This window comes from Myotis lucifugus, unplaced genomic scaffold (assembly GCF_000147115.1).
Source record: "Myotis lucifugus unplaced genomic scaffold, Myoluc2.0 scaffold_109, whole genome shotgun sequence".
Classification (NCBI taxonomy): Eukaryota; Metazoa; Chordata; class Mammalia; order Chiroptera; family Vespertilionidae; genus Myotis; species Myotis lucifugus.
The window spans coordinates 981,783-999,944 of NW_005871157.1; the positions used below are offsets into that span (position 1 = coordinate 981,783).

The 18,162-nt window shown below is 40.8% G+C and overlaps 1 protein-coding gene across 7 annotated transcripts in view; it reads right to left on the minus strand.

Annotated features, from left to right (window-relative positions):
• INO80 (INO80 complex subunit) overlaps window positions 1-18,162 on the minus strand; it is a 146,958-nt gene that overhangs the window by 10,748 nt on the left and 118,048 nt on the right. For all 7 annotated transcript variants that reach the window (XR_002830330.1, XM_023757479.1, XM_023757481.1 and 4 more), the window contains 3 exons: window positions 16,223-16,295; window positions 2,195-2,353; window positions 1,536-1,638 (listed from right to left, as the gene is read on the minus strand). Coding sequence is in view for 6 of the 7 variants with exons in the window: in XM_023757479.1 (XP_023613247.1) it covers window positions 1,536-1,638; window positions 2,195-2,353; window positions 16,223-16,295 (335 nt within the window). In the remaining variant the exon portion in view is untranslated. The remainder of the gene's footprint in view (window positions 1-1,535; window positions 1,639-2,194; window positions 2,354-16,222; window positions 16,296-18,162) is intronic.

The following is an 18,162-nucleotide window of genomic DNA, read 5'->3' on the forward strand; positions in this document are numbered from 1 at the left end:
CGATTCTGGTCAGGGGCATGTACCTTGGTTGCAGGCACATCCCCAGTGTGGGGTGTGCAGGAGGCAGCTGATCGATGTTTCTCTCTCATCGATGTTTCTAACTCTCTATCCCTCTCCCTTTCTCTCTGTAAAAAATCAATAAAATATATATATTTTAAAAAATAAATAAATAAAGTGACCGTATCCTGCCTTGGCTGGTCTGGCTCAGTTGGTTGGGCATCATCTGTGCACTGAGGGGTTACTGGTTCAATTCCAAGTCAGGGCACATGCCCGGGTTGCAGGCTTGAACCCTGGGAGGGGGGCATGCAGGAGGCAGCCGATGTTGTGCTTTCAGATCGATGTTTCTCTCTCTCCCTTCCTCTCTCTCTAAAAATCAATTTAAAAAATCTTAAAAAAAAAAAAATAAAGTGACCACATCCTTTGATATTTATATTCCAAAGTATGACTTCTATCTGTCCAAGTCAGCCAACCGGTGGTTTTCTAACTTTGAGAAGGAAAAGAGTTTTTGGATTCATTCATTCATTCGTTTATTTAATTTTTAATGATTTCAGAGAGGAAGGGAGAGGGAAAGAGAGATAGATGGAAACATCAATGAAGAGAGAGAATCATTGATTAGCTGCTTCCTGCACGCCCCCAACTAGGGATCGAGCCTGCAACCTGGGCATGTGCCTTTGACCGGAATCCAACCCGGGACCCTTCAGTCCACAGGCCAACTCTCTATCCACTGAGCCAAACAGGCAAGGGCAGTTCTTGGATTCTTAACAGTTTTTGGCTCAAACTATGATTCAGTTTAATTATGATGGGCCTTTCTTTGCTTTTGCTCTTTTTTCTCTTTTATTTTTCAGTCATTCAGTATCTCTGCATTGCACAGATCAAGTGTGGTTTTGAGTCCCAAAAGGTTTTCAGAAGGTGGTGGCAAATGTAAGCACATAAGAAAGGAGCTTCATCATGTGATGCTACGTAAGTTCTCAGAGGCTCACAAGGTGAGTCTGAAACCCACTGTTCTCAAAAGCTAGTAATACATGGGAGAATGGTTTGTATGTTACAGCAGTGCACTTCTTCTCCATAAAAAGATTTCTCTGGGCAGAACAGAGTAAAATTATTACTGCGGAGGAGTCTAAGGATATAGCCTTCCTGGTGCAAATTTATTTAAAGTCATATTAACTTAAAAATTACAGGAATTTTACCTTCTATTCCATAACACATCTTTATTTTGGTTATAATAATAAAAGCATAATATGCTAATTAGACCAGACGTCCTTCAGGACGAAGCCGGGACTGCGAGGGAAGCCTGGGCCCAGGTGCCAGAGGGAAGCTGGTGCCGGCAGCTGGGGGAAGGAAGGCCTACTCTTGCATGAATTTCATGCACCAGGCCTCTAGTATTAACATAAAAATATTTCCCCCCAAATAAAGTCTTTGGCTTTGCCTACCCTTGGCACACAGCCAAGGGTCTCTTCCATTTTCAGACGTGTGGGGCCAGAGAAACATCTTTTGTAGGGAGGAGAGAACATTAATAAGAGGTTTAGAGTACATACGTTTCTTTTCCAATTCTTCATCGTCTAGAAGAAGACTAACCACCTCTTTTGGTTTCAAGGTATCTGGTTTGAAGTTCCCACCAGAAATCACCATCCGCTGAATCTACACAAAGCAGATCAAAATGTCACACCCAGGCATCTATTCCATAACGGCAAACCTCCAAAAGAAAGAAACATGTTTCTCCTTCTACCGGGGAGGCCCCTGGAGCCCCTATTTTCTTTTTCATTCTGCTGACTGGCTCATCTAGATTATTTATTCCTTTCTAAAGAGAAAGGACAATTTCTTTGGAAATTAACAAATCTGGCCACTATTCAGAACCTGATCAGATTGAGAGAACCAGGGTGAGAGCTTGTGAAAGTATGACAAGCATGAGGGCCATGACTAGTGTCCTCTCCACATGAACAACAGCTAGATCTAGGCGATAAACTCCATTCTGGTAGAAAAGGAGTGAGAAACAGCCAGGGAAGTAAGAGGTTAGTATTGTTATAGGACCTGATTTTTTCTTTCTTCTTTTTTTTCCCCCTCCTGATTTTATTTTCCATCCAGGAAAAATTTAGCCCCTTCAGACCAACAAAAGGCAAGAGAGTCTTAGTCTAGTCAATGGGGTGGGACTTGGTATTTTCTTCACCGTGTAGTACCTCCTCTGCCTCATGCTTACCTCACTCTTCTCCTTAGCTCTCTGTAGAATGCGTTCTTCAATGGTGCCTTTACAGATGAGCCGGTACACGGTAACCTGCTTTGTCTGCCCCAAGCGGTGGGCTCTGTCCATGGCCTGCTGGTCTACAGTGGGGTTCCAGTCGCTATCATAAAAAATCACCTGCACAGGCAGACAAGAATACAGTAAAGACTAAGGGACTCAACACAGGAGCAGAAATTCTGAGAGCAACCCAGCCACTCATCTCTTTGTATATGACATTAAGATGAGCAGGTATCCATTTATAAAACCAATCTAGTCCTGGGCAAGAGAGCTACTCTGGACTTTTTTCAGGATTTTTATTTAAAAAGAGGGAGTGGTGATAATATTAGTAGTGAACACTTAGTGCTTGTTATCTACTAGTCATTGTTTTAGTTGCTTTGTGTATAGTCACTCACTGAAATCCCATATTCACTATGACTGAGGTACTATTAAGACCTCATTTTATAGATAAGGAAACTGAGGCACAGAGGAATTAGAGAATTTATCCAAGATTACACAGCCTAAGTAAGCAGTGGGCCTGGGATGTGGGGAATATGAAGAAGCCTTCTCTCTAATACCAGGCCTATCTTGGTAAGAGACAGACATGGCTTTCCTGGCATTCTCAGGCTCCCATCAAGAGGGTCATTTCCTATCCCTTGAATTCCAGGGAAGAAAAGTTTAAAGGTTCCTTGGAAGCTACTTATAGTTTGCTAAACAATAAACACAAACAGCAACAAAATGTACCGCTCCCTCCCCAACCCACAAGTGATCCTAAAACCAACAGATGCCCTAGCTGGTTTGGCTCAGTGGATAGAGCGCCAGCCTCCGGACTGAAGGGTCCCGGGTTCAATTCTGGTCAGGGGCACATGCCTGGGTTGTAGGCTTGATCCCCAGTAGGGGGTGTGCAGGAGGCAGCCAATCAATGATTCTCTCTCATCATTGATGTTTCTATCTCGCTCTCCCTCTCCCTTCCTCTCTGAAATCAATAAAAATATATTAAACACACACACACACACACACACACACACACACACACACACACACACAAAACCCAGCAGACTCCTGGGTCCTCAGCCAACACAGCGGACATCCTGAAAGAAAGCCAGTTCAAAAATGGCCACCTCTCGTGCATCCTTCTCTATATTTAATCAAGTCACCAAATCCAATCAGTGCTTTTTCAGAAACGAACCTACCCTTTCTACAATTTCACTGTCCCTATCCTGGTCTAGGCACTCACCACCTATGTCTGGTTCACTAATGCCATCAGACCAGCTCACTAATGCTTCCTAGGTTTCTACTCCCTCTCTGCCAGCTGAAACACATCAAGTTCAAACACCCCCCAATCATCAGGCCCTGCTATTTCTAGCCTTTCCTAAAATATAAACACGCCCCTCACTTTCATCAGACAGGACTCTTCAGTCTTCCTGACTTGCATTACACATTTGTTTGTAGCACTTTTGCTCAAGCTGTTTTTCCGGAATCCTTCATCTCTTCTCTACTGGTCCTTTAAGATTCTGTTCAAGCTTCACATGTTCAGGAAGGCCTCCCTGATTTCTCCTGCCTCTGACAAGGTTTCCTTTTCCTATTCCCCATGAATTTCAATTAGAAATAATAATGGCTAAAATCTGTTGAGCACTTACAATGTGTCTGGCACTAGCGTGCACACATATCTCATTACATTTTCACAAAAACCATATGTATTTCCTTCATTTTTAAGTTAGAAAGAGAGTGACCTAAGTGCTAGCACTATCAACCTGCACTATCAACAATCCCTTGCATTGCCTACCCTGGTCCAAGTTTCCACTGAATCACTATCTTCTATAGGTGCCGATGTGTATTATTTAAATGTCTTCCCATCTAGACTTGAGGACACACAAGATTCATCAGTGCAAACTAGAATCCCAGATACTAGGTGATTGATACTAGAATTTCTAAGGAATCTGACAAAACCAGACAGAGCCTAAAAATGTAAACGGAATACTGATTTGTCTCTCTTGAAACTATTTCTCTATGATGCCTTTTCCATTGCTTAACATTATTCCTAAGTAATTTATTTGTTTTCTCATTTAAAAACAAAGGTTTCATTTTCTGGTGACATCACAAGAGGGGGACTCCTTTGGGGTGAATACCGGGGATCCCACTTGCTGCCTGGACCAGGAGTTCCTGGGGCTGAGGCCTGGACTCTTTTATTTGCAGCACTGCCAGGAATTTTCTTGAGTCCCAGTCGCAGCCTCAGCAATCCTCGTCATCTCACCTAAGACCTAAGTTGAATCCAGCATTTTTGTATGACACGAAAAGCATTTGCTGCCTCTTATCTGAGCTTCTTTGTAAGGCACTGGAAGCATTCACTGTGTATGGTATGGGAGGCATTTACTGCCTCTGGTCTGGACAAGCCTGATCAGCTCTGGGTGGCAAGAGACCTCTATTGGTCCTTGCCTAGTCCCCAAGCCCGTAGCCTGATTGGCTCTGGGATGAGAGACATTGCTTTGCTTCAGTGTTTTTTTTAAACACAGGGCATTCTGAGGTTTCTGTGGCTGGATAGATAAGAAGTACAGTGTAAAGCTCTTGTCTGTGGGTTGTGCACGCCTGTAAATACTGTACCCTGTAAATACTGTACCTAAGTGTCTCTGTTGATTGTTATTTTGTGTCTCTGTTGTTTAATTTGTTTAAAGATGGGGCATATCCCACTTGGCTGGGGGCCTCAGCTGCTGTGGCAGGCTGAACCCACAGCAAGGATTGCAGGAACTTCCCAGCATCTGCCTAGAGTTCTTAACCTCGGACACCCTCCCTGCTCTCCCTCTCAAGGCATCAGCCACCTGAACCGTTTAGCTAGTAAGAGCTCATTTCTGTCTGTAATGTATCTTTGGTTCTGATGTTCTTTGCTTGCTTTCTTATCTTTTGGGGACTTAGTTCGCTCCTCGCTGTTTTATGAACACAGGGAATCCTCTGTCCCTGTTGTTTGGGCTTTCCACCACTCAGATCCTTCAGACCCTCAGACCAAAGAGCAAGAAGGTCATCTGCCTTGCTGGGTAAGTGTGAGATAAGATTCTCAGGCTAATGCCCCAGTCCCACCTTTTGAGAATAACCACTTGTTTTTTATTTTATTTTTTAATTTTTTAAAAATATATTTTATTTATTTTTTACAGAGAGGAAGGGAGAGGGATAGAGAGCTAGAAACATCGATGAGAGAGAAACATCGATCGGCTGCCTCCTGCACACCCCCCACTGGGGATGTGCCCGCAACCAAGGTACATGCCCTTGACTGGAATCGAACATGGGACCTTTCAGTCCGCAGGCCAACGCTCTATCCACTGAGTCAAACCGGTCAGGGCGAGAATAACCATTTATTTACTTTAGAGGTTGTTTCTCTTTTGAAATAGGATTTGTTTTGTTTTGAAATAGGATAAGATCTCTTATATGCAGGATTTCCATGTTGTTACATCACAAGGATTCTACTCAAGAAGAAAAATATGGAAATAAACCTTCTAACCCCCCAAGTCTTTCTCCTAGAAGGGCTGGAGCTGCAGAAGAGCCCTCAAGCAGGCTGCAAAAGCAGCAGCCCACTCTGTAAAGGAAAAAAAAAGGTACTTTCACATTAAAGCTGGAGGCCCAGGAGTTGTTGCAGTCTTGGAAACAGCTGCAGGGTCTGTTATCTCCTTCTGTCCCCCATCCCTCCCCTTTTTTCCAGCCCCCTAAAAGTTGTCAAGGTCATGTTATCCCTGTTACAAAATTTGCCAAGAAAATACCTTGGGTAATAATTGGTTTTAAAATTTCATAAAGTTAAGACATAATAAAAAGATATAACTAAAATGAAGGGTTTCTAAAAAATGTTTTTATTTATTTCAGAGAGAGGAATGGAGAGGGAGAGATAGAAACATCAATGATGAGAGAGACTTATCAACTGGCTGACCCCCCCTGCATGCCGTCTAATGGGAATTGAATCATGACCTCCTGGTTCATAGGTGGATGGTCAACCACTGAGCACACCAGCTGGGCTAAAATGAAGGGTTTTGGGTAACTTAAAACTTCGGAGTTGCCGAGACCGGTTTGGCTCAGTGGATAGAGCGTCGACCTGTGGACTGAAAGGTCCCAGGTTCGATTCCGGTCAAGGGCATGTACCTTGGTTGCGGGCACATCCCCAGTAGGGGGTGTGCAGGAGGCAGCTGATCAATGTTTCTGCATGCCGTCTAATGGGAATTGAATCATGACCTCCTGGTTCATAGGTGGATGGTCAACCACTGAGCACACCAGCTGGGCTAAAATGAAGGGTTTTGGGTAACTTAAAACTTCGGAGTTTTGCTGTGTTAAATAGTAAAAATTATTATATATCTAAGTATTTTGAAATGACAGGACATTGAAATATTAATATGTTTGCCTATGTTTGGCTTTGAATCTGTAAATGAATATGTCTTATATTTTATTTAAATAGAACTCTTAAAAACGTGAATGTATTATTAATCTGAGGAATGTTAATTACTTGTCACCAAAAAGGTCAAAGTTTCTAAGAATTAAAATTCTAGTTACATTGGAAAGAAATTATATGATTTTAGTAATATGGAATTGAAAATAGATGGTTCTTAAGTTGGTTATCTCTGAATGAGTTAAGAAGAAGTAAAAAAAAACAAACTGAAAGGGACTAGGAAAATTGCAGAGGAGCTGTGCAAGTTGAGAACAAATTATATGGAGGAAGAAGAAAAAAGAAATATACAGGAAGTCCTCAGGTTATGTTGGACTTGACGTATGTCGTTTCGTGGTTATGTTGCCACCTCCCATTTATTTATAAAAAAAAAAAAAGTTCCGTCATTTTGACGTATGTACATATGTGTTTTGTTTTTTTATTATTTATTTACCAGAAGTAAAGGTCAGGAATTGTTATTTTCCTTTTAAATTTTTTTTACTGTTTCACTTCATTACTGCTGTGTATGTGCTCCATGTGAGTGACGTAGGCGCTTATATAGGTGGGTTCCGACTTATGGCGAAAATCGCGTTACATCGCGCCGTAACCCAAGGACCTACTGTATAGGTAAACTGAATAATACACTTAATTAGATAAATGAATCGACAGTAAACTAATACAGAATTTGTTTGGTCGTTTTCCAGTCTGTTAAAAGGAAAACAGCTTTTCCTGTATTTGCCTAGGAAGCAAAACTGTAAAGTATTGAAATGGTTATATATTGTTATACTAATCACATACTTGATTACTTAAAAAAAAGCCATCTTCTTAATCATGGGAACTGATGTTTTATTAACCTATGTTTGTGTTTAATACCCTTTTGTTGTTACTTTGAATACATAATTTAATAGTTTCATAATAATAATTAATATACAATCTTTTGGTCAAATATGTTTGACAACCTTCCCAGGGTTTGAATTTTAAGAAACTTTTTCTTGACCCAGAATGGCTTTAAGTCATTCCAATAGGCCCTGGAATGCCTCAAGGATTTGTTTTCTCTCCTTATGAAGGCAAATTTTATGCTTAAGGTACATGGGAAACTTTGTCAAATAAAGAAATAATAACTATATTTTATTTATGTATGCATATTAAAGTGGATGTTCTGGAAATTATGTAAAAATCTCCAGGAGTCTATAAATTCGGATATACTTTCATTTATAACTGTTATTCTGGAATATTGTGTTTTGCAGAAAGGACAGGGTTCCGTGTAAATTGCATTATAATCAAATCCATAACCGTGTCATTTTAAATTTCTTGTTATTTAGAGACAGTCACTGTTTTGTTATAATGCATTTGCAAAAATGTTACATCTTCTGAGAGATCCATGGAAAGAACTCTGACTTATTTTAAATTACATATCACTTAGAATAGTTTCAGATCATCCCCTTCGAACTGGATGAAAATTATTAGAACTCTATAAAGTACCTAAATTTACCCTAGCTGGTTTGGATAGAGTGGATAGAGTGTCGGCCTTCGGACTGAAGCGTCCTGGGTTCGATTCCGGACAAGGGCACATGCCTGGGTTGCAGGCTGGATCCCCATAAGGGGTGTGCAGGAGGCAGCTGATCAATGATTCTCTCTCATCATTGATGTTTCTATCTCTCTCTCCCTCTCCCTTCTTCTCTGAAATGAAAATATATTTAAAGTATCTGGATTTATAGAAGTACTGGCAAGAAAAATCAAGAGAAACAAAAATTGATTATGGGACTGAATGAACTGAAAATAACTCATTTTTGTTGTTGAAAGTATTGTTGATTTTTAATCTTTTGTTTTTCAGACATAAGGAAACTTGTTTCTTTTCTTAAAGCAATCTGGTAAATTATACCTTCATAAGCAATATTAAGGCATTTACATTTTTCTTCCTACCTGTCCCCTCCAGAATTTGGGAACTCCTAATGAATGACTATTACTGTTCTCATGGCAGCATATTTATTTGCATAAATCCAATAAGAATCTAATTTCTTCATAACAGGACATAAAGTCAGTTTCCAAGTGTGGTTTTATTAACCAAGACTTTGAGTGGAATGTCATGTCTGAAAGTGACATGCCAGGATTCTGGATGTCACCAGCAAGCTTTGAGGATGAAGATTGAATTTGAAGCGATAAGCCTTGTAGAAATAGCCTGGTACCTTGCTTGGTCACATGGTTCATGACACTCTTTCCAGGTAAGGAATGAAGGTTGCTTTCCTGAAATATGGCAAGGTGTCCTCAAGACACCTTGGGGACCTCAAGGACTTGAGAATACGACCCAAACCATACAGGTATTCCAGGAAACCTTGGCTTTGGCTTCTCTGCCCTCAAAGGCCTACAGTTCACTAGAGCTCAATCTAAAGATTCCCTATCAATGAATGAAATCCAGCAAAGCAAATCTGAGAACGCCTGTGTGATCAATTTGATCAATTGCTACTCTCGTGTTTATGCAAACAGTTAGGACAAACAAAAAAATAGACTTGATATAATCTCTTTGAAAATAAGGGTAATCTTAAGGAGAAAAATTATGCTTTAAATAAAACTACAATGTCTAATTGTGGGTACTGGATTCCAGTACAGTGGGGCCTTGACTTATGAGTTTAATTCCTTCCGAGACCGAGCTCGTTAAGGAGCTCGTTAACTAAAAACTCGTTAGTCAGGACACTCGTAAGTCAAGGCCCCACTGTATAATTAAATGTCTTCAAAGTTTTTGTTTTGTTAATTCTCACCAGAGGATATTTTTCCATTGATTTTTAGAAAGAGTGGAAGGGAGGGGGAGAGAAAGAGAGAGAGAAACATCAGTGTGAGAGAGACACATCAATTGGTTGCCTCCTGCATGTGACCTGAACAGGGCTGGGGATTGAGCCTGCATTCGAGGTACATGCCCTTGACTGGAATCGAACCCGGGATACTTCAGTCCACAGACCGACGCTCTATCCACTGAGCCAAACCGGCTACGACCAAAGTTTTGTTTTTAAGGCTGTGTCTGTGTATGCCACATTGGTCCCAGACCTCACCAGAAATGTAACTACAATCTATCAGATTGTCACTGTGTGGTATCATTCCACCGGAAGCCTTGATCTAAAAATCTTCTCTACTGGTTTATGATTTACTGTATGCACTAACCTCTGTGTTTTATTTGCTTCTGTTTTCATAGAATATATGCCTATATTTACATGACTGCTTGCTCACACAGAATAGGGCTCACATTAGAAGCCATCAGCATCACTGTGTCCAAAAAGTAAGACTAAAACAGCTTACACTTATGATTCAGTCAATGAAGCATGGATTATCTATCGACTTCACTTAAAACTGTTTTCCCCTTTTTGGCTCCCTCCTTCTTTTGTCAGACAGGGAGGACTTCAGAACTCCGCCACCCCATAAACCAAAAGCAGTGACAAAAGAGACCCAACGTCCCTTTTCCCTGAAAGGATTCAGAGCCAAAAATCCATAAAGAGAAATTATAATAGGTCAGGAATAATACAATTCAGCAGCAAGACACTTCCCATATAGAACTAATCTCACAGATTTAAGGTGATAATATTAACAGGGGGAAACGATAGGGAGGAAGGGCACACAATAAGAATAGGACCACACCCTAGCCGGTTTGGCTCAGGGGTGAGAGTGTCCTTGGCCCGTGGACTGAAGGGTCATGGGTTCGATTCCAATCAAGGGCATGTACCTCCGCTGCAGGCGCAATCCCTGGGTCGGGCGTGTGCAAGAGGCAACCAATTGATGTGTCTCTCTCACACTGATGTTTCTTTCTCTCTTTCTATCTCTCCCCCTCCCTTCCACTCTCTCTAAAAATCAATGGAAAAAATATCCTCTGGTGAAGATTAATAAAACAAAACAAAAAAGAATAGGACCACAGTTGTATAATGATTATTCACCTTACCAACTATAGATAAGAGGCTTTCTTACAGACCTTGGGAAACTAGAGGATGTGCTGCAAGAAGAAAGACAGAGTGGTAAAAAGGTAAGAGACACCCTGGGGCCTAGATGGGTCCATTCCTCAGAAAAGAAAATACATTTTGAGGACAAGGAACAAGATGTGCTGTGATCTGATTTGGTTGCTGTACCTAGACCCTGACCTCCTCACGGAGTTTGCCTCAGGAATGCTAACCATTCTCAGCGTCCCAAGAACTGGTGGAGCTGGTTTTAACACCATTGAAAATTAATTACCTTGTTATTGGACTTCAAGGTCCTGGAAGGAGACACAAGGGACCATAGACCCTGTAGCCACCCCAACCCCTCCTTCCCCCTTCCCCCTTCCCCCTTCCATGCAGCCTCTCTTCCTTATCCCTCTATAATCAACCAGCTAGCAGGAGGTGTTAGAGCAGATTCTTCGTGGATGACCTGCTACTTTCCGATACTGCTGGCATTATTAGAATAATAATCATATATGATTCAACGCCGTCTCTGCTTAATTGGCTCAAGTAGTGACAGGCAGCCCAGACCCATTTGTTGTCCCATTTCACCTCTAGTAAGAACCCCATTGGTTTTTCCTTTGTGTTGCTTCTGTATCAGGTATAACTCCTCAATTTTTAGTATAGGTTAGAATTTTTGGGGAGAGAATTATAAACTGCCTGCCAAAGAAAGAAATCACTGTGAAAGCTTATTGATAATCCAGTATCCACAGAACTAGGATTTGGAAGTGCACAACACTTGTCACTTGTAGAGTAGCACAGCAAACCTGACCACAGGGCATTTTGCAGTTTCAACAAGATAGGCAAAATTCTAGAAAATCTGTTTAAACTTTCGAGGAGAAGAGAAGGCTGAGTTAATAAAAAGGAGACTGTCAACTGGACTAGTGGGGAACATTACTTGCCTACTATACCTAAAATGACTACATATGTGGAAAATGAGGGCTTATGTCACACCTAAACATAGTACTTTTAGTGTCAAAGCCTGAGGCATTGGGTCAGCTAAATTCATTATGGGATGTTCCATTTCATAGGTGCTTCCATAACATTTACATTTTTTGACTGGAAGTCTCAGGGGAAACCAAACCTGATTCCACTTGTCTTTTTTGAGCTCATAAACAGTAAGAAGATTAAAGCCTAAGGCAGTGACGGCGAACCTATGACATGTGTCAGAGGTGACACTCGAACTCATTTTGGTGGATTTTCCTTTGTTTAAATGGCATTTAAAATAATATAAAAATAAATATCAAAAATATAAGTCTTTGTTTTACTATGGTTGCAAATATCAAAAAATTTCTATATGTGACATGGCACCGGAGTTAAGTTAGGGTTTTTCAAAATGCTGACACGCTGAGCTCAAAAGGTTCGCCATCACTGGCCTAAGGAGATAGGTTTGCAATTTAACTTCAACCCCTTCCTCCCCTGACAAATTTAGTGGCTATTTATCATTTAAATGGATTAAAAGAGGTGAGGAATTTGGGAGGAAGAGAGACTAAAATAAGATTCTATTTAGAAAAATACTTGCCTAGGGGAAAAGAATATGAAATATGCATAAGTTAATAAGTTAAAAGAAGAACGAGAATGAAAAACTAACCTAGTTGTATGCTTATTATCTAATTTTACAATAAAATGAACACTGAATCAGCTATGACAGGAATTCGGGATGGGGGCGGGGAATCGAGGAGACAATGACCAAGGCAGTGGGACAGAGAAGACACCTGCATTTGGTAATCAGGTTTATGGAACTCAGTGAGACATTCTGGAGAAAAACAAATAATAATGAAGGCATCAGAACAACGGACTTAATTAGGAAAAATGACAGCAAGTCAACCCACAAAGCGTGGCCCAGCAATGACTAAGGGGAAATATATTAATAGTCAGTATCTTTCATGAAGCTGTAAACACCAGGCTGGACAGAAATGACAGGGGGAGGTGAGAGTTGAGAAGAGGTTGAGGCACTTAGCTATAGGTCAATGAGAAGTAGTTTCAGGGGAGAGAAACTGAAATGGAAAACGAGACCAGCACTTGGAGGGTAGAACCCCCCTCCCCTAGAGAAGGAGTGGAAGTGCAGTCCCTTGGGAGGGCTGAAAGCGGTCCCATGTTGTCTCACAGGAACAAAGGACTTCTCACATTGCAACCAAGGGACAAAAGCTCCTCACTCTCTCTCTACACGTAAGCATTTACACGTGTGACACAGAAACAAAACAAACAGTGCAGATTGTAACAACCCCTCACTAAAGAGTCAAAGGCAAAGAGACCCCTACTTCAGGAAGAACACAGACAGTGAGGGGCAGCTGCCATTAGTCACAAGCTAAAATCATGTTTTTACTCACAGAGTGGGCCGGAGTCCCACTGTTTATAAGCACGGTTATATATGCATTCTCGTCATCAGAGATTGAGTTTTTTCTCGCATTTTAGGCTGACTATGCTCTTCTTGTCCGTAAATGTCTCTGGGGATCTTCCAAAGCTAAATAAACTCAGGACAAAGGAAAAACACCAACCAGGCAAGCAGTTAAGCCTATTGTTTCTCTAATAATACACAGAGAGTATAACCTGACTTCACACAAACCATAACCTAGGAATTCATTTCAATCTGTGGTCTCATTTTTCTGAGTATTCCAGAAGGTTTTAATTTACAAGTGAATCCCCAAGCCCTCCCTTCAAAATTAATGTAAATTATTTTGGAATTGAGAACTCAGAATATTCAGAGCCCCTCTTTAGCCCCCAGGATGAAAAGGGAATTCCTATTTCTACTCCCTAGCTATGGATTAAGGGCCTATTTTGGTTCTCAGTGGCTGGCAGGAGCTCTTACCCCACAAGGCAAACTATGTGAACACTGGAAGCATGATGCAGATCTCTCCCCCTCAAACCTGCTTATTTTTTTGACCATTCAATTGGACAACTAGGGGAACTATTCCTTAAGAAACCATAGACCAATCCTAAAATAGGCAGGCTGCAAAGGAAAATATATTTTGATCAAATGAACTTATCCAGCCTCATGGCCTTAAATGATCATCTCTGACCCGATGATTCCAAAACACATCTTCAGCCCCAATCTTTCTCCTGAACTCCAGAGACCCCATTGCCTGCGTGACATTGCTATTTAGTGTTTGCTAAAAATCTTGAACTTAATCCCCCCAAAACCAAACATTTGAGTCCCCCCAATCAAATCTGCTCCCCAAATATTCCCCTTAATTAGTAATTCATTCCAGCTGCTGAGATCAAACACATTGGAGCTCTTCATCACACCTCCTGCATGTCCCACATCCAATCTGGCAGCAAACTCTATTGGCTGTGCCTTCAAAATACATGCAGACTCCAATTATTTCTCACCACTTTCACTGCTTCAACCCTTGTCCATCACCATCATCTGTGTCTAACTTTTAACTGAACTTAATTCTACCTTGCTCCCTATAGTTCTCCCCACCCCTACCCTATACCCAAGCCAGAGGAACACATTTAAAACCTAAGCCAATTCACGTTAGATGTCCGTTCTAATTCTTCCAGTGACTTCCCATCTCAAAATCCTTACCATGGCCTATTAAGACCTACATGACCTGCTTCTGCAACATTCATCTCACACCACTCCCTCATTCATTATGTTCCACTTAAATAGGGCTGTTTGCTGTTGCCTGATTATGCCAAGCATGTTCTCACCTCAGGGCTTTGCATTTATTTCCTCTGCCTGGAATGCTCTTCTTTCTGACAGATATATGCTTGGCTTGCTTCCTTACTTTCTTCAGAACTTGGCTCAAATGTCATCTTAGTCATCTTAGCAGAGAAGCATGACTAGGCCATATAACACAACAACCCCTGATCAAAAATGAGCTTTTAAAATTTACCAGGTGGACGAAGAGTGATCTATGTTGAGGGAACAGTTTATGCAACAGTGTGATACAGGATGGTGTGTTCAGGAAAACTACAAGTAAATCATTTCTATGAGGTAAATTTTAGAAGGGGAAGTAATCTGTTTATTAGGCTGGAAAGGGAGATAAAGGCCACAAAATGAAGGGCCTGTATGCCATGTAAAGGAGCTTATCTTGTAGATGATGGAGAATTCCTGAAGAGTTTTAAGCAAGGGAGTGGCATGGTTGTAAAGAAGGGTATAAACAGAGTAGGTATGAGGCTGGGGGCTGAGATTGGAGTCCAAAAGATCAGCTAGGAGAAAGGGATGAATCTTTTATTCACATTGTCAGTATGACTTCAAGTTGGGACAGTATAAAATGCTTACAGAGAAGCAAGGGGCAAAGAGAAAGCCAAATTTCTGCTATCCGATATGCTACCAAGTGAGCCACCATATCAGAAAACCCGTAAGAACAGCACCTACCACCAATGATAGCCTTCCCTTAAGATGACTGTGGCTAATGATGTGCACGTAAGACAGAATATACCTAGCTAGCTATGCCCCCGTGGTCCTCAGGCCCTGGAGCCCTGTCCCAACCTGGTTAACTGGTTGAAGAGGTTTAGTTGCCAAGGAAGGTATAGCTGATCCTATGGTTGATATTTAGAATCTGATTTTCATTCTTTTTTTTGTTGTTAAATCGTCATCTTAGGATATTTTTTTTCGATTGATTTTTTACAGAGAGAGGAAGGAAGGAAGGGGAAGAAAGGGACGGGGGGGGGGGGGGGGGGGGGGAGAAAACATTGATTGCACATGCTCTGACCAGAGTCAGGGATCAAACCTGCAACCCAGGTATATGCCCTTGACCGGGAATCAAACCCACTACCCTTCGTGCATGGGCTGACGCTCTAACCACCTAGACACACCAGCCAGGGTGAAAGTAGGCAGTTCTATGTAGTAGTGAGTAAGGAAAAAGGGGGGACACAGCCTAGGAGTGGAGACTAGGACGTGTGGAATTTAGTTCCAGCTCTGCTGCTGTGCATCTATTCAAGCCTCTCCACCCTTGTATTTCATTTATCCATGACCCTCCAGTATGCATCCTTCTATTTGTGGGAACTGTGATGCTCAGTATTTCATAGAGGCTCCACAACCGCCACATGAGATGGCATTTTTAGAGGCATGCCTTCTACAAAACAATTTCCCATTTATGCATTTTTATGTCTCAAGATTACGGAAATTATTAAATATATTTGAATCCTGGGAATATTTCTGAGATTTAAAAGGAATGTTCTTTTCTTCTCCCTTTCAGATGCTGAAGTATCCCCACAAGAAGATTGGGTATGAAAGGATAGTTCATTTGATGAAATGTCTTTTATTTTATTTTTTTAATTCCAATTTCATTGCTCTCCAACTACCTTTTGAAGTTTGGGATACAAAAATATGATGTTTTCCTATGATGAAATAATGCATAAGAGTGATAAAACAATGCTTCCTGATTTGTTTAGTTAGAGCTCCTGATTGACTTGGCTGATTTTTTTCCAGTGTTTATTCACTGACACATTCCAAGTGTTTAGAATAGTATGAGACACATAGTAGGCATTCATCAAGTATTTGTTGAATGAATGCATAAAAAATTTATTCCAACAGAATGGATAGAAAAGTCCAAAGGAAAGCTAATATGTTCCAGTTCCAGGCAAAGCACAACTACTGTCACCAATGGCAAAGAAAAAAGTTTGTGACACAAAGCAAAGGGTGATACCAACTGAACAACGTATTTATAGTAGAAAACCTGCATATTCAATGTATTGGCTCTCATGACTTACTGTATCTGCAGCAGTGAGATTGATACCCAGTCCTCCAGCTCGGGTGCTTAGCAGGAACACAAAGATGTCATTCCTGCAGAAGAGGGAGGGATATGTTAAGAGGAAAAAATTGAAAAATAAAAAGGGCATGTGGCATAAGAGAGGAATCCCTGAATGCAGATCTAAGGCTAGAAAGAGTTTTGGTGGTTACACAGGCCTGATCTAACATTTCTTTGACACACTGTACAAAGGTGCTCTGTTGCTAAGATCAAACCATGGTTATCACCTTCCAATTTGCAGATATACTTTTGCCGCCCACTAATACTGACTGAAAGGCAAGAAAGTTATAAACATGTAGCACATATGACAGAAAAGTATGTTATCATGGAAGTAGAGGCCTTTGTCTATATGTAACAGTCATATTTTTAACAAGTCAAACCATTCATAGTCCATATAGAGGATATAAATAAATCAGTATTTCCTGGTGTTTTCCCCAGGAATCATAACTTCCAGTAATTTAACTACTAATTATAATTCCAAAGCACTCATTTTCAAATGAAGAAAGCCAGTCTCAGAAAAATGACTCAAGCTCTTGAGACTAAGACCTAGGTCATGACTTCTATGTATGTATTAAGTTGAACTTAGGATTAACCCATGAAGACAGACTGGAATTAAAGTACTTTTTTATGAATGCCAACATAGCTCTTACAAAGAAACAATCAGATATAGTTTTCTGTTTCCCTTTATATTATATATCCCTTTAAAGAAACCTAGAATTACAAATAAAACAGTAGATGCCACTGTTATTCAATCAGGCAACAAAGTATTTATTGAGTATCTTTTAGGAACAAGGCCATGCCAGATTACAGAAAGCAGGCCCTGACTGTAAGATTTATCTATATACACATACAATTAGACGCAGGGGTCCTCAAACTACGGCCCGCGGGCCACATGCAAATACAAATATTGTATTTGTTCCCGTTTTGTTTTTTTACTTCAAAATAAGATATGTGCAGTGTGCATAGGAATTTGTTCATAGTTTTTTTTTAAACTATAGTTCGGCCCTCCAACGGTCTGAGGGACAGTGAACTGGCCCCCTGTTTAAAAAGTTTGAGGACCCCTGAATTAGAGGCTCAGTTTGAGTCCAGTTCTTGCAAATAACATAAACATTTAAGATTATCTCGCATTTTCACATTCCTGCCACCCAATGTTATTTTCTAGAATATTTCTAGAATATTTCTAAAGGTTTGCATTATACTGATGAGCAAACTTTACTGCCCTCTAAATCAGCGTCGTCAACCGGTGGTCCTCAGACCACTGGTGGTCCGTGAGGTCCAAAAGGTTGGCGACCGCTGCTCTAAATCAAGCGGCATATCTTTTTTTCATGACTATAATGAGAAATACAACTGGAAATTCATTTAGATTGGTGTTATTCAAATTGTAGGTCACACCTATCATTAGTCATGAAAGAATGTTCACAGCAGCACAATTTACAATAGCTAAGATTGGAAATAGCCTAAGTGCCCATCAGCAGATGAGTGGATTAGAAAACTGTGGTACATCCACACAATGGAATACTATGCTGTTGTAAAAAAGAAAGCACTCTTATCATTTGCAACAGCACAGATAGACCTGGAGAGCATTATGCTAAGTGAAGTAAGCCAGCCGGATAAAGATAAATATCACATGATCTCACTCATTTGTAGAATATAATGAACAACATAAACTGATGAACAACAACAAAAAAGATACAGAGACATAGAACCATTGAACAGACCGTCAAACCTCAGAGGGAAGGCAGGGAAGGTGTGGGGGTAAGAGATCAACCAAAGGACTTGTATGTATGCATATAAGCCTAACCAATGAATATAGACAGTAGGGGGATGAGAGCATGTGCTGGGGGGGTGGGGGTGGGAGCGAGCAGGGAGAGATCAATGGGGGAAAAAGGAGACATATGTAAT